This window comes from Melopsittacus undulatus, chromosome 4, assembly GCF_012275295.1.
Source record: "Melopsittacus undulatus isolate bMelUnd1 chromosome 4, bMelUnd1.mat.Z, whole genome shotgun sequence".
Classification (NCBI taxonomy): Eukaryota; Metazoa; Chordata; class Aves; order Psittaciformes; family Psittaculidae; genus Melopsittacus; species Melopsittacus undulatus.
Genome location: NC_047530.1, coordinates 61,123,623 through 61,150,658, shown reverse-complemented (window position 1 = coordinate 61,150,658; position 27,036 = coordinate 61,123,623). Strand labels below are relative to the sequence as shown.

General features: G+C 40.8%; 1 protein-coding gene across 2 annotated transcripts; it reads right to left on the bottom strand.

Annotated features, from left to right (window-relative positions):
• Window positions 1-352: 352 nt before the first annotated feature.
• On the bottom strand, window positions 353-18,181 carry RGR (retinal G protein coupled receptor). 2 transcript variants are annotated; one of them, XM_005153631.2, is made up of 7 exons: window positions 18,046-18,181; window positions 14,748-14,904; window positions 12,908-13,029; window positions 3,923-4,076; window positions 3,255-3,372; window positions 1,683-1,796; window positions 353-793 (listed from the first exon to the last, which is right to left on the bottom strand). In XM_005153631.2, the coding sequence occupies exons 1-7, from the start codon at window positions 18,122-18,124 to the stop codon at window positions 650-652; spliced, it is 888 nt and encodes a 295-aa protein (XP_005153688.1). In that variant the 5' UTR covers window positions 18,125-18,181; the 3' UTR covers window positions 353-649. The 2 variants fall into 2 exon arrangements, with proteins under 2 accessions (XP_005153688.1, XP_030909169.1); XM_031053309.1 differs by lacking the exon at window positions 1,683-1,796 and having other exon boundaries at window positions 18,046-18,155.
• Window positions 18,182-27,036: the final 8,855 nt, after the last annotated feature.

Below are 27,036 nucleotides of genomic sequence, written 5' to 3'. Positions count from 1 at the left end.
CAGCTGCAAAATCTGATGCAGTTTAGTGTGTGACAAAGCTGAATGTCATATACTAACTCGTTTGAATAGAAGCCAAGCTAATATTCCTTACTGGGGTAAAACGCCCACTGAAATAGTTTTATAGAATGAGTATGGCAGGTTCATCCTGAAAATCTGGGAACTCCCATTTTGGGTGCATTGAAAGTATGTTGTTCAATGAACAAGCTGTTTATGCAGACATGTGGTGTAATAGTGGATATTCTTTTAATCTTTTAGTAATCCAGACATTACCATATGGACAAACTGTACAGATTGCTTTGAGGAGGTCTCACTGGATAAATGAATACCCTGCTTCAATTAATTTGCTGAGCTTTTATGTTAGTGTAAAAGGAAAAAAATGCTTTCCAGCATGTAGTTTATTTGCAGTGACATAAAATGAACCTGATGACAATCAACACAGGTTTAAGGCAGCTTGTTTGACAAGCAGCTCATGATGGTTTGGACAGTTATCCGGAGAGCTTACTTTTAGTACTTTATTGCTTGTAGCCAATGCACGGCCTTTCCAATGTGGAACCACCTTTGCATGTACACATCAGAGAACGCACAGTTTCCTCTAGAGTTTTGCTTTCAGTGATGCACTTGTGTTAATTTTGCTCAGTGCTATAATGGGTTATTTAGTTTTGTTATCAACTTCTGCTTTCTCAATCTTCTGTCCTGTAAGGAACTGCCATATTCCTCCTCTGTAGTTCTCATTCCCCAAGGCATATATAAAGGCATCCACCGTAGGCACAGTCTTGGCAAGAACAGCAGGAATCTGTAGTGAGACACAGTATTTGTTAATAGGAAAATGCACTGAGGAGGCTCAGTTTCCCTTTACCAAACAAACGCCTGTCTCCAATGCCAGTAGTTTGCTACTCCCAGAGAGATGACAGGTAAAAGCAATTTGGTCAGTTGGAGGCCCTTACTCAGGAAATTGTAGCCTCCAGAAGAAAGAATTTAAGTCAGTATTCCCTGAAACTGGTGTATTTCAGTTGAGAGTCAATACAAACACTTAGGAGGAGTGAAAGGTGTGCTGTGGACACCTTTTGATGGGTAAGTGCAGTGATGCTTCTAACACATTTTATGTGGTGTACTGAATTCCTAAGTACAGACATGCATTTGGTGACCTGAAACTGAGCTGATTCTTGGGGGCTGAATGAAAGTTGAAAGGTTTGATGTGAGTCCCAGAGGCAGCTTTGGAGCCAGGACTTGTAGGAAGAAGGGGAAAAAAAGGGGATGGCATAATGTTAACAGAGATCAATTGTAGCTTCCCTGAGGACAGAGAAGTATTAGCAAAATGAATGAGACAGTCTCTTAAAAATTACAACCATGGAGCTGGTGCTTGTCTCTGGGAAGGACAGAAAAAGCTCCTATGAACCACAAAGCAGCACACTACAGACTCCTGAGAGCTAAATTAAACCCCCCTGACTTCTGAAATTGTTGCTTGATCTAAGCATTACTATAATGCCTGTTATATCACTGTGCTTAGCTGTTTTGCCTTAAAGAGGTGGATGAACAAGATGTTTAAGGAAACAATCTACTTGTTATATATGTTATAACAACTAAACCCATTTGTGAGTAAACTGGCATTGTTCCATAGGAATGGAGAGAGGAGAGCAAGGAGAATGTCGCTGCTCAAATGCCCTCGGGTGGCACAGACATACCATGCGGTATTTTGGTGGAATGAACATCACGTTTTCAACTGCTGCGTAGAAGCATAAAAGACAATAAGGGCCCCAGCAAATGACCAGCGTCTTCAGTGGTAAACCAGTATTAAACTGAAAAAAAAGAGCAATACATTTCTTTGTGTTTGACAATTTCACACTGCAACAAGCAGGTAGAACAGATCCTAAGAGACCATGGTTTGTGCTCAGCAGCAGGAGAGGATCAGCCAGCAGGATATGCCACATCATAGCTGCTTTGCTGTCAAAGTCAGGGGGAGTGCAGCTCCCTCTGCATCATGTGCTGCCTGCAAGCCCCAAAGCCCTGTTCTGGAGGGGTGGGTGGCAGATCAGTTGGATGAATGAGTGTGCTAGATGGAGAAGCCATGGCTGGTAATCACTGCTGAGGAGGAAGGGCAGTGTGGAAGTTTGAAAACAGGTAAAAAAGAACAGCATTTTGCTGACTTCTTAGAGGGTGTTGCAGACAAATAAACTGTGTGAAGCCTACTATGGCAGTGCAACAGATCCATGTAGTGGCATTTGTGTTGTGGTAGTATGATTCTTCTATCCTTTACTCTAGGGCCTTATCCATGGTGTTCACAGTCAGCTGTTCCCATGTATCTTAGGTTAATGATAGGGAAGTGATAATTTAATCCTTAAATTTTTTGCATTGTAACTTGTCTGCACAGCTGGAGAATGTTGTAGGGGAGAAATGACACACTATTGCATAAACACACTGGAAGAAAAGGCAGTAGGCGTATAATAATAAACACTGAGAAGTGTTCAAGTATTTCTCATAGAGGGTACACGTATTTATTCCAGGCAGCTAGAAACCAATCTGCCTGTTTCTTTGCTGGTATAACATCCTCCTTGAGATATGACTGTCTTTACTGAGTGCAGGGGTCAGGCTGTGCCTGCCTGCTCTGCATAGTGCCCCACACTGTAGAGCCTGCACCTAACAACTCATATAATCACAACATTACATTCCCATAAACCTGCCACACCAGAGAAATTCCTTTGTTTCCAGCTCATAAAGATTTCTGAATTTCCTCAGCCATGTGAAAACACAGCATATATAGGAAGGTCCTTCTTCCCTCAGGAGGTGCTTGCATGATTCCTTGCAGTGCTGATGTTCTGATGGACTTCCTCTAAGATAAGCTAATGGCCTGTAGCAAAGCAGGAAATAATGGTCCTTCCTGAGCAGTTTCTCTAGGTAAATATATATATGCTATTAGTGAATATTCTCTGTGCTGCCTGTTTTGTAACAAGAGCTGGACCTTTGTTGGTGGAGGGGAATCCTCAGGGTCATTAGCCTGACCCCAGCTTTGATGGGGAGCTCTTTAAAGAGCTGGGCTGGACAGTTATGGCTGGCTGGTCAAACCTTGAGATCTCTAAGGATGGAGTTTCCACAAACTTCTTGGGTGTCTCCATCTGTGTTGTGCTACTCTCCTACTCAAGTAACAGCACTGGGGGTTAGCACAGAGGATGCCAAGGCAAATTCTTTGAGGACTTTGTCTCTAGTGGATGCAGTCCTATTTTGGCAAGGTAGGAGCAGGGCTGAGGAAGCTTTCTTACCTTATAGTGACCAGTTTTCTTGAACTTCCGGTGTATGGACTGATAGGCTGTCAGCATGATGAAGCCCGGGATCATGAAATTGAAAATGGACAAAGCAAAAAGGAATGTGATGTAGTTTCTGGAAAAGGCGAGGAGGAAAGAAAAGAGGTTGTTAATTCTTCTCTAGGGCATCTCTGTATATACCTTATGCTGCTGTAAATATTTAGTTGTTTGTTTTTTCTTTTTTTAATTCCAAAACCAGTTTTGTCAATGTGCTTTAGGTGCAGCGTTTGCTGGAGCCTGGTTAAGTTGTGCCATACTGTTGTGTGCGTGACTGATTGCATTGTAGAAAATCACAATGGGTGTTTGGTTCTAAACCCAAGCATCCCTACTCAGACATCTGCGCTGGACTGCATAAAACCAGAGCCATTCTGAAACAGTTTGAAGTCCTAACCTCAGAAAATATGCAGCTTACAAATGAGCGAGGGAGTAGCAGAAACCTGAGCACAGCAAAAGCTGACTTCAGATGTTTCCACATGCCAACCATGGGAGCCAAGGCACCCTCAGATCATGCCTGCCTTCCCCCAGCTGCGTTAAGGGACAGCTATGGGCGTTGGTGTATGCCAAAGCCATCCCAGGGGATGGCAGCCACATCCCTCCTTCCCATGGGAGCTGTCCCTGGCCCTCACCTGTCCCCTTTGCTGTAGTCCAGGGTGCAGCAGGTTCGGAGGGGTTCGTAGTCGTATTCCCCCCACCCCAGCAGGGGCATCACAGACCAAAAGGCAGCAAACAGCCATGCAAACACCACCGTGGAGATGGCCGTGCTCCACTGCAGCTTGCTCCCTGTGGGAAGAGAAGAGGGGATCTCCGTGCCTGGAATTAAACCACTGGCAAAAGCTGTCCAGCTCTGTGGGGCCAGAGCCAAGCGCCAACTGCCAACAAACAGTTGTCTGTGTTTTGTAGCCTGAAGCTGACCTGAGTATGAAGAAATCAACCCTGAATATGAAGGGAGATTTTAGGCTTTAGGAAACAGCAAATTGTACTTCCCCTTTGTGCTTTACTTAGACAAATGCTGTATTGCTGCTCAGCTTTGTACTGTACTGCTGTTTCAAACATTATATTCTTATATTTTGGGGGTGTGTTTTAGAGATTCGGATGAAGTGGACACCAGAATGACCAGGACGATACAATAAATACTGTTTTAAGAACTGGAGTACTGCTGCACGGTGTGGGTCAGATCAGAAATGTGATTCTGTACATGCTCTCTGGCCTCTGCCTGCTTCCTCTCTCCCCTGCCAGGAGTGCAGGGTGTGCATGGATATCAGATGTACCCCGTTCTAAAATTGCTGCTTGTCAATATATATATGAATATATATACAAAACCTGATAAAAGATCTTGTTCTAAAAATACTGTTGGTCAAATTATTTTGCCCTTAACGTCATTACTTAGCCTGGAACAGGAAATGTGAAGCTCAACATTATTAATTTTATAAGAAAGTAATTATATAACAATTAAAAAAATCACTTGTGCCTATCTCATCTAGTTCCATAAAATCCCATGGAAATAGGTCAATGAATGAAATGAAAGATTGGAAACTTCAGAAGACACAAGCAGTATTTCTTCATGGAGAAAGCAGGCAGGCTTCCCTGCTGCTGCAGGATATTGTATTAGCCTCAATGCTTGCATCTAAAAAGGCTTAGATAATTTTATTATTGAGGCTAACATCTGTAATCATGCCCATGCTGGACAGCCCATGACGCCAGCTGCACCAGCAAGGAGCATGGAGACCTTTCCCATTACTCTTTTCTAATCAGATCTGTCATTAGGGAGAAATAATGATGTAGGGAAGTGATCTTTTTGTCTGCCCTCAGCAGCACCATTATGACAGCAGGCCAGAAAGATTCAGCCCACTTCTAACCTGTCTCAGAAGGGTGAAGGATTGGAGGTGGGATGCATGGGGTGAGGCCCTGTCACAGGACTGGATGTGGCTGACCTGTGGATGGAGAGCATCCCATAAGGCAGCAGCTCCAGGAAGAACTGCAAACTACAATAGCTGTTTTGTGTTTTACTGTCCTTGTGTATTTTAAAGAAGGATGATACGGTACATGTGTTAGTGAAATTGCCCTTTTACAGGAATGCTGATTCTACCTCTGCCACTTTCCTTCTTACAGAGGTTCTTCAGGGAGAAGAATTAGTTTGAATGGCATTAAAAAAGCAACCTAGAAAAATGGCTTGGTGCAGGCGTTCAAAAATTAGTTATGGGAGAAAAACAGGTGTACACATTTCAGTTTAAATACTGGGGAAAAGTAAAATAAATCCTTTTTACTATATATTTCGCTATGGCAGTTACCAATAAACATTCTGATTTTTTTTCATCATTTAAAACATGATTTTTAATAATTCCTAGTGAAGAATGATTAGTAAGGACTAATATCTGTCGTTTGTAATTCCTACATAAGAGATACACTGTGGCTACAAAGGCTCAAATATTGTTTTCTAGTACTGACATAAGAGGACTCTAGAATGACATAGATTAAAAAAAAAGGGTAGTTTCTGATTCAGGGAACTAGAAATATGAGTAAAGCTTTTTAGTAACTTGTAATTATCCTTACTCTTCGAGTTCAAAGAAGCAGTGTAGCCTAAGTTGTATCTTTCAGAGCTGCGTTGTATTTTGGTGTATGTTCAAACTAGCATGTTAGAATTGTCACTCATGCAAGGTTTCCATTTCCATTTGTTCATTTGTCCATTTGTGTTCTGCATAGTGGTTCTTGTAGCTTCGCTTTACGCAAGCATAGCTTGAAATTCAGTCAGGACAAAGGTTATTCCATAATCTGTCAGGTCTGTTTTGTGTTTTCCACAGTCTAGTTACATTTTAACGGCATTATCATAAGCAGCTGCACTGAAACCTGGACCTGAATTGTGTTTCTTTTAAACCAAGTTCATGCCAAAAGTAGCTTTACTGCTTTGGAAATACGATTTTGTAAGTGGTAAGTCCTCCTGATAGTCTGAGAAAAACTAAATCTTGTTGCTTGCTTTTGCGTGATGTCTTTTGGATTATTTTCCTCAGAAATTCCTTAAAATAGCGAATTTCTTTTTTCTTGGTGTCTTGTGGCAGAGACTTTGCTCTCTTTCCATCCCATCTTTTCACTTCAACTACTACTCCATTATTATAAAGGTCTTGAAACATGATGAGCTCTGGCTGAGGCACTCCAGTGCCACTAGGTCATAGCCACATGCCAGCACCTCATGTATAGTCCATCTAAGGGAAAGATGTTGCATTGGCAAAATCTGCCCTCAACTGCTGGGATAGCACTGGTGGCATGTTGAAGGCAGCCTGTGGGTGACAGAGCAGCTGATCCAGCTGCCTGCACATGTGTATGGAGTGGTTGGTAGGAATCTCACCTTCCCTGCTCTCACCTTGCAGGAGAAGCTCTTGCTCCACAGGTTCCCACCACCTTTAGGGTCTTTCATGGTGCACAGGCTCTTGCTGCCACATCTTTCCTGTGGCCCCATGTGCTACCAGCTGGGGTGTATGCAGGCAGCAAGTTGTGAGGCCTGCTGCTGAAATGGATTTCAAATGTTTTCTGTCAAGAGTGTCTTTAATGAAGAATTCTACGTATAGTTTCTTAACAGGAAAAGTGCAGCCCATGGGATACTCCAGGGGAAAGCTCTGCATGCTTTTGGCTGGCAGTGCCCTGCCTCAGTTCCCCTTCTCTTGTAGCTGGGGAGGTCCCCATGCCTGGCAGGGCTGTGGCAGCACAGGGAGATGACACTTCTCAATTCCCATTTGCTTTCTTTTTTCCCTTTGTTTTCCTAATTTTTTGCTTTAACTTTTGTGCCTCCTCTATGACAACATGTAAGAAAAGGTTAATTTTAGTTACTTTCCCATGGGTATAAGGTAACACCATTTTCTTATTAGATGTAGACCACCATACAATAATGAAGTCTGGCACCAGGCATGTCTTGATAGTCTGCATTAGGGAAGCTCATCTTTAGGGCTAAGTTCATATGTTCTGCCTCCTCATGCTGAAGGAGTCCTATTTTGGACATTAGAAAAGGAGAGAATCAGAACTAATGAAACTATCTTTTTTCTTCTGGATTTGGCCTTTTGCAAAGTGAGATTTATGGTGAAATAATCCAGAAAACATTTAATGACATATCAGACATGTATGAAACGTAAAATTAAACAAACCTGATGTTATCTCGGTTTTATCCAAAAATATACTCCCAGAACAAGAACAGTAAAAGACTTGTGCTCCATTCAGTTGGCAAAATGCCCTCCTCGGAGAGGGCTGACAGCAGGGAGCAAGTCAAGAGCAGTTCAGTTGGTTTTGTGCAGTGCAGGCCATTGCTTTACCTTAAATGCCTTTTTTGACCTGATACAATTTAATATAATAGCCATGTAGATCCTAATTCAGTTAAAAGTGTATGTATGGGCCTCAGCTTATGCTTAAGGGTAGAATTCTTAATTAGGGCCCAGAGATGGCAGTTTGCTCTTATTAAGTCTAATCACTCTTGTACTTGGGCTTTCTCTCCTTGAAAAGCAAGAGGGAAGCTTCTCTTTTCCATACAGTGAAATATTAATACAGGGGATTTGAAACAGCTTCTGTAATTGCTTTTGAACCGAAAGAGCTCACTCTTACAAACAAACCCCCTGTCATTTAATGATTTTAAACCTGTGATGTCAACATCTAAAATCTTAGGAAGTGCTAAAATGGAGCATGGAACCTTAATCCTTTTGATGATATTGGACAGTTTTTAGTGACATAATCATAAACTATTTCTCCATCTCTAGTTGGTGGGGATATTTCATGAATTTAGATTATTTTTTTTGGTAGATTTGTAAATTGGTTAAAATTTTGCCAGTTTTCACAGAAAGAGAAAAAAATGATCTTTGACACAGCAAGATCTTTTATAGCTTCCCATAGCTTTTTTCAGCTAGATCTCAGGCTGGTGTTTAAAAGGAAATTGTCAAACAGAAGGATTAAAGGACTTTCTAGGACAAAGGGAGAAGTCCTTTTTCCTCATTCTTGGAAATGGTTAAATTATAATGGTTCGTGTATTTCAGAACAATATGGCTTGTACCAGACTTTCAGGTATGCATCACTTAAAATTGGCAAAGTCTGTCAAAGACAAAAATATCTGAGTATCTTACAAGGGAAAATACATATCAGTCATAAGTAAAACAGGTATTGGTGCCTGTTTCATCTGCAGTGTGGAAAGCACCAGTCATTGGTGTTCACAATCATTCATTTTTTTGTAGGAATAAGAAAGCTGCACAGCATAATAGCTTCTTTTGTGCATAGCATTAGAAAAAGCTCTTTAAAATAACCTAATAAAGGTATTTTTTGACTCCATGGATTTTTTTGCTGTGGTTCTCCGTGATCACAAAGCTGTCTTGGCAATTATCTCCTGCTTCAGTGGAAATGCAAGAGCTGTATAAACACTGGCATTTTGTCAGGGAAAACTGATGCTGGTACAAGACTAGACGAAGCAAATGTGGCAGGGTGGCTGCAGTAAGTGTGACAGGAGGTAAGCACTTGATCCTAATTTGACAGATCTGACAGCTGCAATTGAAACAAATGGCAGTTTGCTAATCTTTGAATACTGATATAACAACCTAGATTTCATTGGATGTTAAGGATTAGATAAAAGTCACCACAGTTCTACTTGAAATTAAATGCTGCTGTGGAATCCCTGCTGATTTTGTTTGTATTTTCTTTTGTAATAATGAGAAAAGCACTGACATAAATCACTTCAGATTTTCCATTTCCCCTAATTCTTAAACACAAGTGTAAAATCTGATAGAGTTTTTTTAGGGTTTTTTTTTTGTCTTTTCTTTTAAGACTGTATCTGTATGCTGTGGTTAGGAAAAGAAAAAAGCCTGACCAGGATCCTTCCCCTCTCCACAAGCTGCTGATGGCAGAATGCTACCTTCTTGCTAAAGTGAGCTATGAGTTAGATTGAAATGCCTTCAGCAAAGATGTCTCTGTGACAGATGTCTGCCTGCTTGCAGGGCACTGACCCCCTGGGCTGTCCACCAGCCTGCCTGATCCCTGCTGCAGTGAGACTTCCCATGCTGATACTTCCTTCCTCCCTTACTATGTTGAGAATGTAATCCAGGATGTTTTCAACATTGTCATCTATACATTGTCATCTATTTCAACAATGTCATCTATATACAATGTCATAATGATATTACATATCATGATATAAAATGTCATCTTCTTTCTTGAATGCTTGGCTGTTGGTAGCTTCCTCAGAGTTTGCCCTTTCCTACTTTGCTGTCAGGCACTAACATCAAGCCGATTCTGTTTTGACCCTTCCACCCCTAATGATGGGATTTTGAAACACAATTATCTATTTCCCCATCTTTCTAGTGGTGGACATTCAAACCCTTCAGACTTCCCTGCCTTTTCCCCCCTTGTAGAGACTTTCAGACTACAACTTTATGTAGTTTTTTCCTCCTTGCTGTGAAAATAGCCCCATAGGTTGCAAAGCCATATTTAGGGGATGAAAAGAATTGCCCTGCATGATTGCCTGTGAGGAAGAAAGAAAGGGGGAGGAGAGTAAAATGTCTTGAAACTCTAGTGTCTCTGTCATGTGTGGTGATCATATTATTTTCTTCCATATGCCAATCAATATCAGCCTCTTTTCTGATGCATGACATGTCTAGTTTTCAATACACTTTAAAGGCTAGCACTACATCACCAAGGGTAGTACTGACTTTCAAATCAAGCTAATTAAAAAATTGGTTAGTTTTCAGGATGTTGGTGAACATTTTTGTGTTATTAGACTCCAGAATGGCTGAGAAGTCCCATTTTTTTCTCACCATCTTAGTAACCTCACACTCTCATCAGCTCTTTCTTCCTCAGAAATATGGATAGTGGATAATCAAGTGTCAAGCAGAGGAATGTCACAAGAAAGGGTTTATTGGGAAACTGTTAGGGCATAGCAAAAACATTGATGTAATTTAGGCTGGAAAGAGTACCAGTTCCCAGGGAATGAAGATAAATGGTTGGTAGCTTTGTTTTTTAGGCAGAGATATTTTGTACCTTCTGTACAGGCATGCAAACTCATACCAGTGTCAGCAGGAGTTTAATGTATGGATTGAGAACACATATAGCCTGGAGCCTTGGGATATCAGATCTATGAAATATGATTTAATCTTGCTCTCAATCAGCATGTGAAGGATGAAACCAGGAGTGGCTGGTTTTACTGGAATAGCCACAGAGCATGAGCTTTTAAAACCTTCTGGGTTTTGAGGGCTTTTTGGGTTGTTTTGTTTTGTTGTTCAAAGTATTCACTAACAGAAGCAATGTTTGTCCATCAGTAAGTAACAATTTGAGTACAGTAAAGAAGCTTGTGCCCTTAGGGTCTCTCTGCCTGTGCTCTTTCCTCTTGACTGGAGGAGGGCATGACATAAAAGCATTAAAGCCAATGTTGCAGAGAGTAAAATGTCTTTCCAAAGACATGCTTATTTTCAGGCTCTCTCTTGTAAAATACAGATGCTCCTATTCTGGCTCCAAACACATTTAGTGTCCAAAGGGTGTTAGTATGGATTTAGCTTACTGCCTGCATTATCTGGGGCCTTTGGACCTAAAAAAGAAAACCCACAACATTGTGTTGCCTGAGGAAAAGAGAGAAATTCTTGACAAGAGTTGCAGAACAAAAAGTTGGCAACCCTTCCACCCTCAACAGGATCTTCATTGAACATGTTTGTTGGCTGCTCTGGTTGTGTTTTACCACTTACTGCTTTAATCGTATGAAAGATGTGCCTAAAAGGCTGTGAGGATGCCAGTGGTGGAGGGGACTGAAGCACTGCAGCTCAGCAGTTTCTTCCCTTTTACACTTTCATTTATGCAGTGGCCTGAGCAGCTTGTGCTTTAGCTCAATAAAAGGAGGGTTGCATTTGTCTACCAACGTTGCCAAAGGGACAAAAGGGTTTAGGGAATGGCGTGGTCACATTAAGTGCTCTGGACTCCTCATTCCTCTGGAAAAAGCCTGGCTTTAGCAGCAGGTACGAAAGCTGCAGATGGGAGAACCTCACCAATTTTTCCAGGTGCCAGAGCTCCCACACGACTGCAAAAATTACTGTAAAATGTGAATTAGGGCATTTCTAGCATTACAGAGTGCGACGATGTCCTTTCAGAATAAGCTTGTATTTCACATTGTGTATTTTCCCATTTCCCTAATGAGGGCTGTGAGATTGTACACCCTGTGTTGGTCTGTCAGTCCTTTCCTTGTGGCTTTCAAAAATGTTGGCTAGTTAGATTTATACTGGAGAGAGAAGTGGGGACTGACAATACTAAGCTGCTGCATTTACTGTGATAGTTAGTGTTTGGGAAGAGGTGATGCCCCAGGAAAACACCCATATCTGCTGTTATAGCTGAAACCAGGACAAGCAGTCAGCACAAATCTATCTTATTAGACAAAGGTAAATATCATCCCTGTGCACCATGATTGCAAGAAAGCAGGTTTTGCAAGTTCCAGTGCTTACAAGGTTGCTGTTTTGTTTCACAGCAGATGATAATGCTCCTTGCTGTGCTTCCTGACTTCTGTGCTAAGAGAATACAGCTGTTCCCCTGTTCTTCCCATCCACAGTGGTGGCTGGAGCACATCTGGACTTCCAGCATGAATCCCAGCAGACTGTACAGGCACCAAAGCCTGTTGAATTCCTAATTCAACAGCAATTTCCACTTATGTTACGTGAATGCAGTACTGCCAAAGTCTGGGAGGAACTTCTGTGATAAAACAGAGCATATCTATCTCTATAAATCTACATATCTGGCAATCTTTTCAAACTGTCACCTAACTCAAAAATATGCTTTCATAAGTCTATAAAAAATGTCAAATTTATTTTCCTGGGTTGATCTCCCTGTCTAAAATTGGATTTCCATTAAATCCAGCAAAGGTGTCAGAGGTAGTTAAAAACTATATTGCAAGAAAAAAAACCAAAGAATGGCCTTCACTAAGACAAGAAAAACAACATTTCCTCCTCTTATTAGTACTTCAAAATAGCTCTGCCACTTTTATTAAAACTTGCAGATAAGTTTTTCCTTGCTTGGGAACAAATACATGAAGTTCCAGTCTTCATAAGGGAATCTGGAATGCAGCACAGACCTCACCAATGGCTCTTGTACCCCAAAGTGCTTGTTTGTTGCACAATGGGGCTGCTGAGCTCTGTCTGCAAGACTGTAGCTCTGCAGTAGTGCTTTGCCATGGGCTATGTTCCAGCTGCTGTCTCTGCGGAGGCAGCTCTCTAGCTGCACCAAATTGATCTGTAATTAGGAAGCCCTGCATGGGCATGAAGATCTGTTTGGTACACGGCAGGGTGTTGGATGGAAGCTGAAGGTGCATAAATTTTCCTCAATATGAGTTGTATTTTAGTTTGGATTTTGTTCTGAAGATTGGAAAGTGAAATCATGGCAAAAGGGTCACAACTTCAATGTGATGTGGAAGAGGAAATATGTCCTGAAGGTGGTTGGTTAGTGGGAAAAGGTCCTTTGGACAGATTGCTTGTTTTTGCTCTATCTCTGCAGTACAAGATAAATAAACTTACATATAAGATACTCAGATAATAAACATGTGCTTGCTTTGATTCTCTGAAATCTAAGCAAGCTGCCATATAGCAGGATCTGAGTAAGATTACCAGGTAAATTGTATCCCTTACTTGTACAGTAGTGATGATACCGGTCCCAGGCAACTGCAGCGCTGGAGCTAATGCTGGCTAGTGCTGTCAAGAAACCCTGGAATCCATGGATTTGACAGCCTTCAGAGCCATAGGGCCAGTATCTGCCAACAAACAAGAAGTATGTTAAGAAAATGATAGAAAAAGGTGAAGATATGTTTGGAAATGTATTAATTGCAAGGGTAAAATGATGATAGACTTTGTCATGCTTTCTAAGTCTGAGAAGCATTGAGAAAAATGTTACTGTGGTTGCCTTTAGGTATTTGCCATCATTTATCTTGCTGTGATGCCTGATACAGTACAACAGCTATTTTAAATCTTAATATGGAAAAGGAAATAAACCCTTAATTTATGTATTGGAAAGTTGTTTTTTTGATTTGAAATCTCCATTTTATCCAGTTATCCATATCTTCAAAATTTGCACCCACTGGGAGCAGCCAATTGTCAACATGTGAATATAGCAAATGACTGATAACCTTTTGGAAAGACAGTGTTCACCATGCAACACAGTACAAAAGCTCACAATAAATACAAATATTCCTGATAGCAAGTCTGTGGCCTCCAAATGTCTTTGTAGACATCAAAAGAGAAGAACCATGTGATAATCTCATGTCACATCTGCTGACATGTGCTTTCAATATCCTGGTCAGCCGTGGCAAAAAGCCATGGTTTTCCTTCTTTCTCTGCTCATCTAACCTGACTCTTGTGCTCATAAAGCTGACTGAGGTAGAAATATTCAGCAAACCACTTTGCCATGTGTTTACAGAACAACAGTATAATTCATTAGGAGATAGAAATATTCAGCAAACCACTTTGCCATGTGTTTACAGAACAACAGTATAATTCATTAGGAGACTACTCCTGAAAGTCCCATTGACAGGAGACTGCTGAATGCTTGGGAAGCTGGGAAACTTCTGCTCCCGTTTAAGAGAAAAGGTCCTGCAGCTGTTAAAACCAAGCTTATTTTGATAGATCGACCTTAGCTTCTCAGCTACAGCTCAGTAAAGGCATCTTTATTGACTCCAGTGACACATATGTGTCTGAACAAGAGTGACCTATACAGGAAGCAAAATAATGTTGAATAAGGCCTCATTGGAGCTTACTCTTGAATTGCTAATTTACAAAAATGTTTTTATATTTATTAAGGGAGGATAAAATGGTCACATTAAGTCTTGAAATGTATTTCTGTTCTCTGTTAGAAGTATGTCCAGGGTTTAACAATATGGTAGTACGGCAGAATTATTCATCAGCTATTTTACAGGGGTTTTGTTGAGTATGGTTTGCTTGTGATTTGTTTATTGTAATTATTCACTGAGATGCTTGATATTGTTTCTGTCCTTTGGTTAAATGATTGACATGTGTGAAAATGTGGAAAGTCAAATGTGTCACAACTGATGTAAACTCCCTGCTGAAGATTGGCATTTTCATTTTCTGCAGATTTCTCAAATAAGTGCTTTAATGGAAAGGTTCATCAAAAACCCAGAAAGACTTAAACATAAATTTGAGGTTGATCTAGAGGTTTAGTCAAATTAAAATGTACTACTATTTCGATATTCAAGCAGCTTTTACTGTAACCACTGGTAGAGCTGCCTGATTAAATGTCTTTTATAATCAGTTTTATAATCTGCAAGTAATTATATGCAGTAAAGTCTATGTTTTTCTTGCTTGGTAGATCTATATAGAGTTTCACTTTGTGGTTTCAAATAGAAAGAATTAAAAGGTTGGTTAGATGGTATACTAGAGAATAATTTGTATTAATTTAACCTCTTAGGAATTAAGCTGTTAATTTTAATTCATCTTCTTTAGGAAGAAGAAGCTATACCTTAGGAAGCTGGAGAAGGCAGCGATGAATGCATTGATGCAGATCCCGCAGTCGGCCAGTGCAATGCTGAGAACCAGCAGATTACTGGGTGTTCGGAGTTCTTTGATTTTTCGGAAGGAGATAATTGTCAAGCCATTCAGACAGAAGCCAAGCAGGGCTGAAACATAGAATTGTTTGGTGTGATTCAGCTAGAACTGGGAAATATCTATAATGATACTGCTGTTTTCTTTAATGAGAGAACAGTAATTACCATGGAAGTTATGCACAGGGAATGTATATAGACAGTAGTCACAGTCTTCACACAAGTTGCAGAGACTTTCAGCATAGAAGTCATAGATGACAGCTGAAGCCAATGTTTCACACTGCCCTGGGGGTATGTCTGGTCATGCGGAGCAGAAATGCTTTAATGTTATTTGTATTCTGCCTTTTGTTTTAATAGAGAAACCTGATTGCTGGGCTCCATCCAGGGACACATGGGTCAGAATGAGGGATATGCAGAAGGGCAGACAGCCAGCGCATGCTGCTGGTGCACACATCCCCATGCCTGTCTTTGGTAAAGAAATGGACTGTGTTTAATATCATTTGTAACATTCTTTTGTGTTTAAACCCTTCAGCTGTGTTTCAGTCAGCTTGCGTCCCTTTGGGCTTCTGTCTAAGGTTAGCCTAGACAGTGCTTGAATCACACCAGCTCAATCTTATTAGTGCCCTTCGTCAATAGACTATACATGGAAAGGAATAATCTAATTATAAAAAGCAGTCACTGGTAGATTTAAAAAGTAAGTTAATGTTAGTCCTCGGAGAGGAGCATCCAAGCAGCTCTAGCTGTTCACCCAGCACAGAGCTGTGCCACTCTGAAACCTGTTCTTCACTGGTTTAAACTCAAGCTTTGTCCTTTAATGTCCTTTTCAAGATGAATTACCTGAATTGTTCTAGCTCTGATGAGGCTCTGACTAACATCCCAGATCTCGGTTAGATAAGAGCCAGTATGTCTTTTTGTGTTCTTCTTGGAAAGAGAAATGATGTAGCACAGAGAAAACCCATATACCCTAATTCTGCAGTGTAGTTACTTATGCTCATTGTCTTAATTCTGCAGCTCCGTAAGATGGATGATTTTTTCAGTCAGAAATCCTACCTTAATTGCATTAATGGCTGATGGCATAAGCATAGTAACAGCTGATGTGTGCCTTTCATTACACAACATACAACAAAATATTTCCAGGAGAAATACTTGAAGCCATTTGAGATCTGCTGTTCTTATTGCCAGCTTACCTCCCACCCACAGGGTAAGACCACTGCCAACTCTTCCAAAGGCAGTGAAGCCTTTAGGAGAGGTATGTTGTGACCATATTTAGAGTTACTAACAGATCGACTTTCCTCTATCTTTCCCCAGTTTTTGGAAGCTCCAGGCTTCAACTCACTCCGCTTTTTGAAGGCCAGCATGAGTGTACAAATAGAGAACTCAGTTAAAAATATATGTTCATTTTTAGGACAGCTAATAAAGTGAATGCAAGTTTCAATTCTTCCACAGGACTTTTTTGCAAACTGCACTTAGAACTGCCACAAAAAGGAGGTCTTAGAATCATAGGATAGTTAGGGTTGGAAAGGACCTTAAGATCATCCAGTTCCAACCCCCCTGCCATGGGCAGGGACACCTCACACTAAACCATATCACCCAAGGCTCTGTCCAACCTGGCCTTGAACACTGCCAGGGATGGAGCAATCACAACCTCCCTGGGCAACCCATTCCAGTGCCTCAGCACCCTTACAGTAGAGAATTGCTTCCTTATATCTAACCTGAACTTCCCCTGTTTAAGTTTTAATCCATTACCCCTTGTACTATCAGTACAGTCTTTAATGAATAGTCCCTTCCCAGCATCCCTGTAGTCCCCTTCAGATATTGGAAGGCTGTCTTCATTGATTTCTCTCAGAGCCTTGAGAAAGTGAATGAATCTTTAATTATTTAATTAGGTCTTCCAAGTCAGATGGAAAAGATAAAGTTTTACTGCCAATCCACTGGACACATTCTGCCTAAAACCCTACAGAAAATACTTGTGTTTAGTAAAGCATAAACGTGCTAGATGACATCTAGTTTAGGTGAGGGTTAGCAGCAGGTACTCTGCTTGGACTTCAACAGCAGGAGGTCCCCGGCTGGCTGCAGCCCCCTGAGCACCCAGCAGCCTGCCTGTCCTCCTGCTGCTTCTCACCCCTCAGTAATGAAGTGCAAAGTCATGTCAGGCCCTGCTGGGCACTACAGATGGCTTAATGTTTGTGGCCCAGTTTAGCCCTGAACTCTCTGTTTAGGATAGAAGGAAAAGGTTTTTCTTTCTTTCTGTCTCCCACGGAAGAGTTTCTGACACGGCTCTTCCAGCTTTCCTTTGCAGGCAGATATGATGCTGCCTTCCAGCTGAGCTCGCCTGCAAGGAAAGGGAGAGCATTCTTCTTTCTTCCATGTTCCACATTCATGGGGTGAGCTGATGAGCATTTATCCCATTCTGATGCCGCTTACACCTTCTCCCCCTCTACTGCTGGGCTTCACAATCCCTGCTTCCCCAGCTGAGTACCATTATGCAGGGATGGAGTCCCAGGCACCCTGACTGGGATGTAGCTCAGAAGAGATGCCGCTGATTTACACCTAATAATCCTAGCTACACACCTGTCCTTTAGCTGCCAGGTAGATACAAGTTCACAGTTTTACTGCAGTCTCTCAGTGAAGTGGCACATGCCTTAAGAAAAGCCCACATTAGCTCAACTAAATGAATACAATCTCCTATCTCAACTTTTGCTTCATAATGCCATGAGAGCTCTTGAATCTTGTGCAAGTATATTTCTGGCTTTTACTGCTATCCAAGAGCCATTAACTGCAGCACTACCAATGCAATTTGTATGTATGCTAACAGTGAACTGGTTATTTTGGACCTATCATCTTTGATTCTAAAACAACTATCACAGCCCACAAAACAAGAAGCCCAGTTTTATTGAGAGATTATTGGTCATTCCAATATTCCCCATAGGAGGATAAAATTGCCTTTAAAAGTAAGTCAACAACAAAATCCTGCATCCCAAATTCTTGATAAGAAAGCTATATAGCAGGAACTTCACTGCCACAGGGATCTTCAATGCGAACAGCTTGCAGTTCACCCTGATTTACTCACAAGTAATACTGGTGACATAGCAGCAGTAACCACTGCTCGTCAGTGTACCACAGATGCTGCTGTTTGCTTCAGTTTTCTTTCCCCCTCCCACCAGGAGTAATTAGGGTAAAAACCTTATTCTTGCTGATGTCTTGCACCGAGCTTACCTTCTACCAGCAGGGCAGTGCCGATGGCAAACACCTCTAATTCAGTGAAGCCTTCAGGGAGAGGGTATGCAGTGACCATGCTTGCAATAAAAATGGCAACAGATTTAACCTCTGCCCTATGTTACAGCTGTAGGGCTGCCTTTTCTCCAGATCCCCCTTCTTCCGCTAGCCCAAGGCTTCTTAAAGGAACACCTCACGTGCAGACACATGCTTGTTATTATATAAAAGCTTTGGGGTTTTTTACTCCCACCACTACAATCCCTGCAAGAATGTTATTAATGATGGGACTAGCATCAACCCGCACTCCCCCTTCCCCTGCAAATCGTATTTCAGACACCAGCAAAATGAAAGCATTCATTGCAATTACAACAAGTTCTTTGTAGAGACAAGATTAAGAAGCCTGTCCGGTTAATTCTGCAACACTGGAAAAGAATTAAAGGTTCTGGAACAAAGGAGACATGTAATATATAATTGGGGAGTGACCTGAAAAACAAAGGGGCACTCACTGAGTTGGTAATTAGAGGAAAAGTATGAACCAAGAGTTTCTGTACCGTATAGGTCTTTCTCTCACCACTTTTTTAGTGTATTTTTCTGGCAATGACTATTTTGTATATTAACATATCTCCTCTTCATAACTGGGGCTTAAATTAATGTGCACATTGGCACAGCCTGATTAAAGGCAAAAACAAATTACTGATGTTGGGCCCCAGGCACACAAGGTTGTATGGACTTGCCTAGTGGTGAGTGCTCACAGGAGTTCTGTTACTGTCCTTTTGGATCTAAGACGTGTATGAGATCTTGTCAGTTCCCAGCAGGGTCAACCATCCTCCTTTAATTTCTTGTACTACTGATCAGTTATCTAACTCTGGGAATCTGACAGCCTGGATCCTGCAGAATGGAAGGCAGCAGCTTTCAGAGTCCAAGTGAAACAAATGGTACTTTTTTAGTTATACAACTGTTATTTATGCAATTTTCAATGCCTGTCTGTTAAAAGTGAGCAACTAGGCCATAGTTCTCATATTTTAACCTACATTTAGAGTAGCTTACTAGACAGGGTTGTTGTCTTTTAATGGTACTTTATTCCACCCTTTCTGGTCTATTTGTTTCCTTTTTTCCACTTCTTTTTCTGTACTGTTTTTCTACAGACCCAGTCATTGCCTTAAGAAAAAGGTGCTACTAACACAATAGTCACTGATTGAGATGTCAGGCAGAGTGAATCTGCTCCAGATGCAGCCAGAGCTTTTTCATGGTTCTCCCAGCTACACAGCAGAGGTGCATATACAGTCAGCACTCTTGGTTGAAGACAGTGGTAGATATTTTGTGGTTTTCCTGAAATCTGTGCTTATATGCTGTGATGCCCAAGAGAACTGATTGGAGCTTCGAGGTTGTTGTGAAAACTTGCTGTGGTGTTTGATCTCTGGCATTCAATTTAAAGCTGTTTGTGATGTAGGTAATTGCCTTGATAGATATGTTCTTGCATTTTGATGTAGGATTCAGGAGGATTTGATATCTGTTAGTCTATACAGATGTTTGGTTTAGGCAGAGCAAAATTATATCCCACTACATAAATCCATCGACATGTTTATTTTTCACTCACCTACATGTCTTGGTGATAAAGAAGGTGACAGCTTAATAACTTACCTAAGCCTGTGTCTTAATAGTGATCCATTGTGGGTTGTTGCAAAAAATTAGTGCTAGATCTTCTAAATGTGCTGTAAATCTTTTTAGTATGATAGTTTTTAGAATAGATGGCTCATTATAAAGCTTGTCAACATACAGCTGCACAGCTCTTCTGGACTAGGGATAAGGGAGATGAATATTGTGTGAACTGGCCTCATGAGGGCTGTCAGGTGCTTTTGGTAGACTGCCACTGTACTTTGCCCTCACTTCCAAGCAAACACCTTCTCAAATGTGTTACAGGGCTGGTATCTTTGTGGTGTTTATTCAAGTGTGGGGTGCAGACTTTGCTCATTCCAGAACTATTTTTTCCATGAAAGCAGGCTACTTCTCCAACCTCTTTGGATTTAGCAGATCTTTATTAGAATGAATATGGTGAACTTGTTGGCTACTTTTTTCAAGTATCTTAAACCCCTCTGTGTCTAAAACTTATTTACTTTATCAATGTTGAATCTAATAAAACAAGTAAGTCACAGGCTATCTTTCCAGTCGTGGTTCAGCATCTGACTCAAGTGCAATTGGTATCAATAGTAGCTTTATATATCAGGCTCTCAATATCTATTTTTGGTGCTGTGTTGAGCTGACTTTTTAAGTTCATTGGGATAGTATAGAAAGATGTATGGTCCAATATGGCTGCTAGATTTAGTTATAAAGGATTTTCTTCAAGCAAAGAAGCAGTATAAATAGCGAGTAAATTATTGAATTTGATAGACTCTACTAATGGTGTTTCTTTTTCTAGTTGGTAAAACAAAGCTGCATTCGTTTTCTTCCCCTTTTTATGTAAGACACAACTTCACATTGTGTATTCTTGTAAAGCCAGTGAAAACATGCAAAGCATAAGAGGTTTATTAACTCCTTAAGTGATGGAGTTTTCTGTGATCACTTTCTACTTTATGCACTCTTTTGATAGCTACTTGCTGTTTCCAAATTCAGAGGAAAAGGTTTTTTACTCAACCTGATGTTATCTTGCAACTTCATGTTTTGAATTCCCACTGATCTCCTCTCTGCATCAATAAAACATCCATTTCGTTCTACCGTCTCACTTGAGAATACTTCACTAGTTACTAATCTGTTTGCAAGGAACATGTGGAAAAAAGATCTGATAAGTTCTTGCCAGATGTCCCCATGGATTTTGTAAGGCTGTATGGATTTGGTGGGAGCATATTAATCTTTGTAAAATATGCACTGGTACAAGCACAACAAAAAAAAAGGTGCAGTGCAAAGATAACAGAGCATTCATGCACTCTGAATTTTCTCCAAGCAATCAATGCAGATTAGTGACATACTTTTTGATATTCACAGCAAGCACTTTGCTAAATTGATGTATTATTATTCCTATGACTTCCCAATCTTTTCTTCTGATTCAGGTTTAGTCAAATTGTCTTTGACTTTTTATATTGAAAACACCTTCAACTGACTGCAGCATTTCAGCAGAAATACTGTGGGAATACAGTCACATGAGACTTCAGTCTGCTATCAGAGAAATGAGCGGTAGTCTTGGTTCCCACTGGAAAGGCTTCTATCCAAGGAAAGGAAAGCACAAAACCATGCTGTCTGGAGGCCTTCTAGTTGCAGTTGTGTAAATTTGTTTGACTTGGAAGCAGTGGTTGGGAATATACCCCAGGCTCTAAATAGGCACCTGGCATTGGCCACAGGAGGACAATGCAGGGGATGCTGCAGAGCAGCAAGGGGACAGGCTTCAGTCCTTTGGACAAGCCTGCAGCCATATAATAGCTGTTCTCTCAACAGTCTGACATGCTCCTCAATCTGATTTTCTCTGCAGCTGCCTCCAGAGGTGTTTGGAGGAAGAGCTAGTGGTGAAGGTCTGGGATGGCTAAGGAGGCTTGGGGTGGAGGCAGGAGCCAGTGGCTGTGCTTTTAGGGAGTTAGTGCATCAGACCCAGGTCCAGTGGGGAGGATGCAAAGGGCTCCAGAGTCAGGTTTGTGCTCTCTGTAGACAGGATGGGGATGGGAGGTGCTGCCTGTGCAGAGGAAGATAGACAGAAGGGCTCACTTGCAAGCGCAGAGAGACAAGATCAGAGAAAGCTTCTCAACCATGTTGAGCCAAGGTGAAGGAGCTGTAAATTCAGAGTGAATTAGGGAAAGCAAGAGGGGCATCTTCAGAGTCAGAGCTAGAGTGGTGCTGTGTGAAAATTCCTTCAGAAAAGGATGCAGATCCCTCATTTCCTTCCCAGATGTCATGCATTAACCCTGTGCTTGGCTAACACAAGGATGCAGTGCTGCCTGGGTCCAGACAGTCATTCACACTTGTGCTGTGGCCTGGTCTCTGCACTGCCTGTCCTCTCAGTCCTTTCTACTGCTTGAGTTACCCCTCTAGAGAGAGGTAACTTAATTCATAGTAAATTGAATACGTAGTTGATAAGTATATGGATATCCACCCAGGCTAGAAAATTAATAAAGTTACTAGAACATTGATTGCATAACTTCTTAGTCTTTGCTGGATACACCAATCATAATCATTATCAAGTATGCATAGTTGTTGGCTTGATCTATTACCTATCTCGAATTACATTTTAGACACCTATAAATAATGTTTTCCTTTCAGTTATTCTACAGTTTTGAGGGTCATATACATATTCACAATATGCTTAAATGTGCTATTTCTCTCTGCTGAATAGGACTTTGAAGGAGAAGGAAGTCCTACAGAGTATAGGATATACTAACACTGGGGCTGAGGCCTTCCCACAGCATGCAGAATAATGATTCTTCCAGGAGTTATAGATCAAAGACCAGTATCCAATTCTCAAAAGAAGCTCTGCTGTCAAGAGGGACATTAATTGTATTGAGAGAGGATTTGCACCTCAGCTCTCCTTGTATTTACTACTCTTCTCATAAAGAAGAAACATGACTCTCTTTGAACCATTCCTCAATGAGTCTATCCTGCTGACCATGTATGTAAATAAACTTCTAGACCATGTATGACAAAAGAACCTAATTTTTCCCATCACTCTGTGATGTTCTGTATCTTGCTTGTCTTTGCAGTCTTCTGCCAGTGTGTCTCTGTATGGATTTCCCCAATTTTTCTGCTGATACTTCCCTCACAAACATTACTTAAGCCTGAATTCTGCATAGCTTTCCTTGACTTTAGTATAAAATCTGTGGTTACATTTAGAATGATTCATCACCTCTAAACTTTTAATGTAACACCTAAATGTGCTAATTATCTTGTACATCCAAGTACCCTTTCCAGTGCACATTAGGGACAATCAACAGAATTAGTTATAAATTACACCTGTGAATTAACCAGGACTTCAACCCCTCCATTTCCATAAAATAAGTGTTACTGGCTTTTTAAAGACTTTCTAATTGTTTCAGCTTCTGTTATCCAACCCTTTGAGCTCAGTGTAATAAGCAATTTCTTCTGGCTGAGTTGCCTTTTATAATGGAGTGGAATGAGACTTGTAAAAACTACATTATATTATCTTACAAAACAAAACTAATCATGATGAAGGCAAAGCCTTCGGTTGTGCTTTGGTTGTCATCTTTAATGTGAAAATGTTGCTGAATTATTGTTTGTTTTGTAGTTAGCTAATGAAGGAGGAGAGGAATTATCATAATGTGCCATTTCAAAATGATAGTTCCAGGCTTTCCCATTCAGCTTTCAGTTACTTTTGTCCTGGTAATTTTCTTTCTTCTTACAGAAAAAAAAAACCCAATCGGTTCCAGAATAGAATCTTTGGTAAGTCAAATCTCCCCATAAAGTGGAGGTCTTGATTAAAAAATTACTTTTCAGAGAGACAAAATATATGAATGGCATGTTACATGGGTATTTTACAGGTAATCTACCAGTTTGGAATAAAAGAGAATATCCAGGGAAAAAAAATGGTTTTCTTATGTTCCTCCAGTGAAATAATCTACCAAGCACTTTATATGAGACATTGAAGCAAATATAAATGCTAATTTTAAAACCTTAATGGATGTATTTACTTAGTAATGTAGAAATGCCTAGAATTGTTGAGGTTAAAATACAGGCAATGAAGTATAAACTATCAAGAAAACCAGATAAGCTTGGTGTTTTTTCCAGTATATTAGTAAAAAAGCTTGATGTCCATAATGACAGATGATTAAACTCTCCCTAGGTGACAGGACCTTCCAAGGACCTTGCACAGTCCTTGCTTCTGTGGGAATTCCTTAGGGAATACTTCATCTCATTATACATTTCTTGCAGCCTGCAGCCCATGTGCTGCTTGTTGCCCTTGGAGCATCAGCCTTCCTTATGTTTCTTCTGGTCTGAGTGGGACTGTAAGACTGCTTTTGCTTTAGCAAAGATCTGAAGTAAATCGAGTTTCTCTGAAGATGAGTATTCATGGGCTTAATATTACTGTGTCTGAAGGCAGATGGAACAGGGAAGTCAGCACTTAGAGGAAGCTCGTGACTACCATAAACTTCCCTCATCTTCTCAGGTTTGTTTTTCACTCTTATCTTTGTAAAGATAAGTTGTCAAAATTAGTCTAGTTATTTGTTTTTAAGGGTTGAACAAATGAAGTATGAGCCATAAGGCAAATCAGAAGGACTGAAGCGTGGTACTTTTCCTTTTTGCCCTTCTGTGTCTCAGTAGGACAGTTGCGGGTGTGAGAAGCTACCCGAAGCATGCCCTGATCCTCTGGTATTGCCTCCCCAAACTCCCCCTTTCTTATTTCACAAGTAATTATATTTGAAAAAAAAATCATGAAGCATTTAGTCCATTAATAATCAGAATTAAAATAGAATAATGGCATAGGCAATGCAATTCACCTATTATGACCCCACCACATGCACATATGTACATACGTTGCATTGCTAAAGAGAATAGATTGAGAGGAGCTTATTGCTCTGAGAATAATGTTAAGAAAATAGAATACACCAGGGCAAAGGCTTCCCTTTTTCCATTCTTCCTACCTTTTCTCCCTTCTTTTGTTTTCTTCTTTTTCTTTTCCCCCTATATTTTTTGGTCCCTATGTCTAAGACTTGCAGCTTCCTAGAGGTTTACTAAAACTGCCACATGTACCTAGCCTGCAAAAACTCGAGGCTGTAGGCAGCTGAATCAGAATAGGAAAGCCAGTGATTATGAGACTGGAAAGAGGGAAGAGGGTTGCTGTGTAAACCATTATGCTCTATCTGCATTCAGTAACCAGATAAACAGTGCCTGAAGTTTAATTCTTCTTGCATGTCTGAGGAAGCAAAACAAAACAGGCTTTGTTTCCTAAGCAAAGGTGACTCTGCAGGGCTTAGACTAATACTATTAAGGTTCAAATCAGAAAAGGTTGTTGCAGTCAGCACTATTACTGTATGACCCCCTCTGTCATACAGCTAAGGATGCTAAGCCCAAAGTTAGCTAATTTTGTTAAATTGTAGGAACCTTACTGGACTTTAGGGAATGAAGATACAATAAAGAAGAGGGGCCAGAAGTATAAACCTAAAAGAAGTTTTACCCATTTAAAATTCCCATGACAGATCTGATTATGGTATGTTCTCTTATCAAAATGGACTACAGTGGAGCTGTGGCATCTGAGAATAGTGTTTTCTTCTGTGGGAATGATGCTACTAGACATTACACTTATGCTGTTCTAGGTGTATGTTTTGGTGTGTGTATGTGTATACAGACACCTAAATACTTCTTCAATCTTACTCATCATGTGTTTGGTTTCCTTCTTTAGAAGACTTGTAAAAATCCCCTTTAACTTCTATTCTGGTCAGAAGTCAGTCACGAGCTTATGGCTGGAGAGCATATGTATTAATTTTTCTGTTCATAATTGTTGTGGTTTAAAACCAAGTCTGCACAGCTCGTTCACTCACTCCCCCCCCTGCTCCCCCAACTCCCGGAGATTAGGAAGGAGAATCCAAAGAATGTAGCCCCCATGGGTTGAGATAAGAACAGTTTAATAGCTAAGGTATAACACAAATCACTACTCTGCTACTACTACAAATAATAATGATAAAGCCAATAACAAGTGAAGAGAATACAACACCTCACCAGCCACCAACCCATAATTCACCCCACCCTGCCCGACCGAGCACCGACCGATACCTCCTCCATCCCCCCAGAGCTCCAGCCCTTCTGGGTTTCTCCTTGTTACATGCTAGGTATGACGTGCTATGGTATGGAATACCTCTTTGGCTAGCCTGGGTCAGGTGTCCTGCCTCTCCTTTGAGCATTACCATTTGAGCAGTAACTCAAAACATACTTGCTGTCAGCAACCGTTCCCAGCCCAAAAGTCAAACCACAGCACTGCACCAGCTACCAAGAAGTAGAAAAAAAGTCTGCTACTGCTCAAACCAGGACAATAATAAATTAAGCTTTAAATCTAGATGCTTATGTATATATATCTACAGTATCTACTATACCTTGATTTATTTCTATGTTTCTTTCTCTAATTGTTGTGTCATGTCTTCTTTGGTTGTGCTCCATTACAGATATAGGTGTCAGTCTTTGACAAACGCTTTTAGATTGCTTATGCCCTACTAGAGCTCCTAGGTATTTTTTCATTATGAATGTGAAATAGTAAACCTGTTGTAAAGCATACATACGAGCAGTGAGAATTTGCTTCAATGCTTCCCCTTTTCCCTTTTGTTTCCTCCCCCCAGTAACAGCTGTAATGTCAAGAGAGTTGACATAGCAGAAAGCTGTTAGGTGACTCTAACATGTATCAATTATATTTGTTTCAAGTTTTAAAGGTCTTTTTCTGTGTGTAAAAAAGCTAGTCTGAAACGTAAGTATCTGCAAAAAGATTCACTCTGTGCAACTCAGCTGTGCTTTTCACATTTGTGAGGGTTTTTTTATATTACCTTGGTGGATGGTTTTGTGGTTGTTAAAGTGTTTACTGACATGGAATTACACATATTTTCTGTGCATTTATGAGTTTTGGGTGGTGTCCTGGGTTCAGCAGTAGCAGTCATTTTTTCTACTTCTTGGTAGTTGGTGCAGTGCTGTGTTTTGACTTTCAGCCTTGGAATGGTGCTGATAGCACCCATGTTTTTAGTTACTGCTCAAATGTTTACTCTGGTCAAGGACTTTGTTAGTCTCATGCTCTGCCAGGGAGGAGGGGAGGCTGGGAGGAAGCAGAGACAGGACATCTGATCCAAACGAGCCAAAGAGGTATTCCATACCACAGCATGTCATGCTCGGGGAGGTAACTGGTAATAACCCTAATGGTTCCCTGGAAGGGCTCTCTCTCTTGCTGGTCGAGCTCGTTTTGGCGAGTGGTATTGTATTCTCTTCCCTTGTTTATTTCATCTATCATTATTATTGTTGGTGGTAGCAGTAGTGATTTGTGTTATACCTTAGTTACTGGACTGTTCTTATCTCAACCCATAG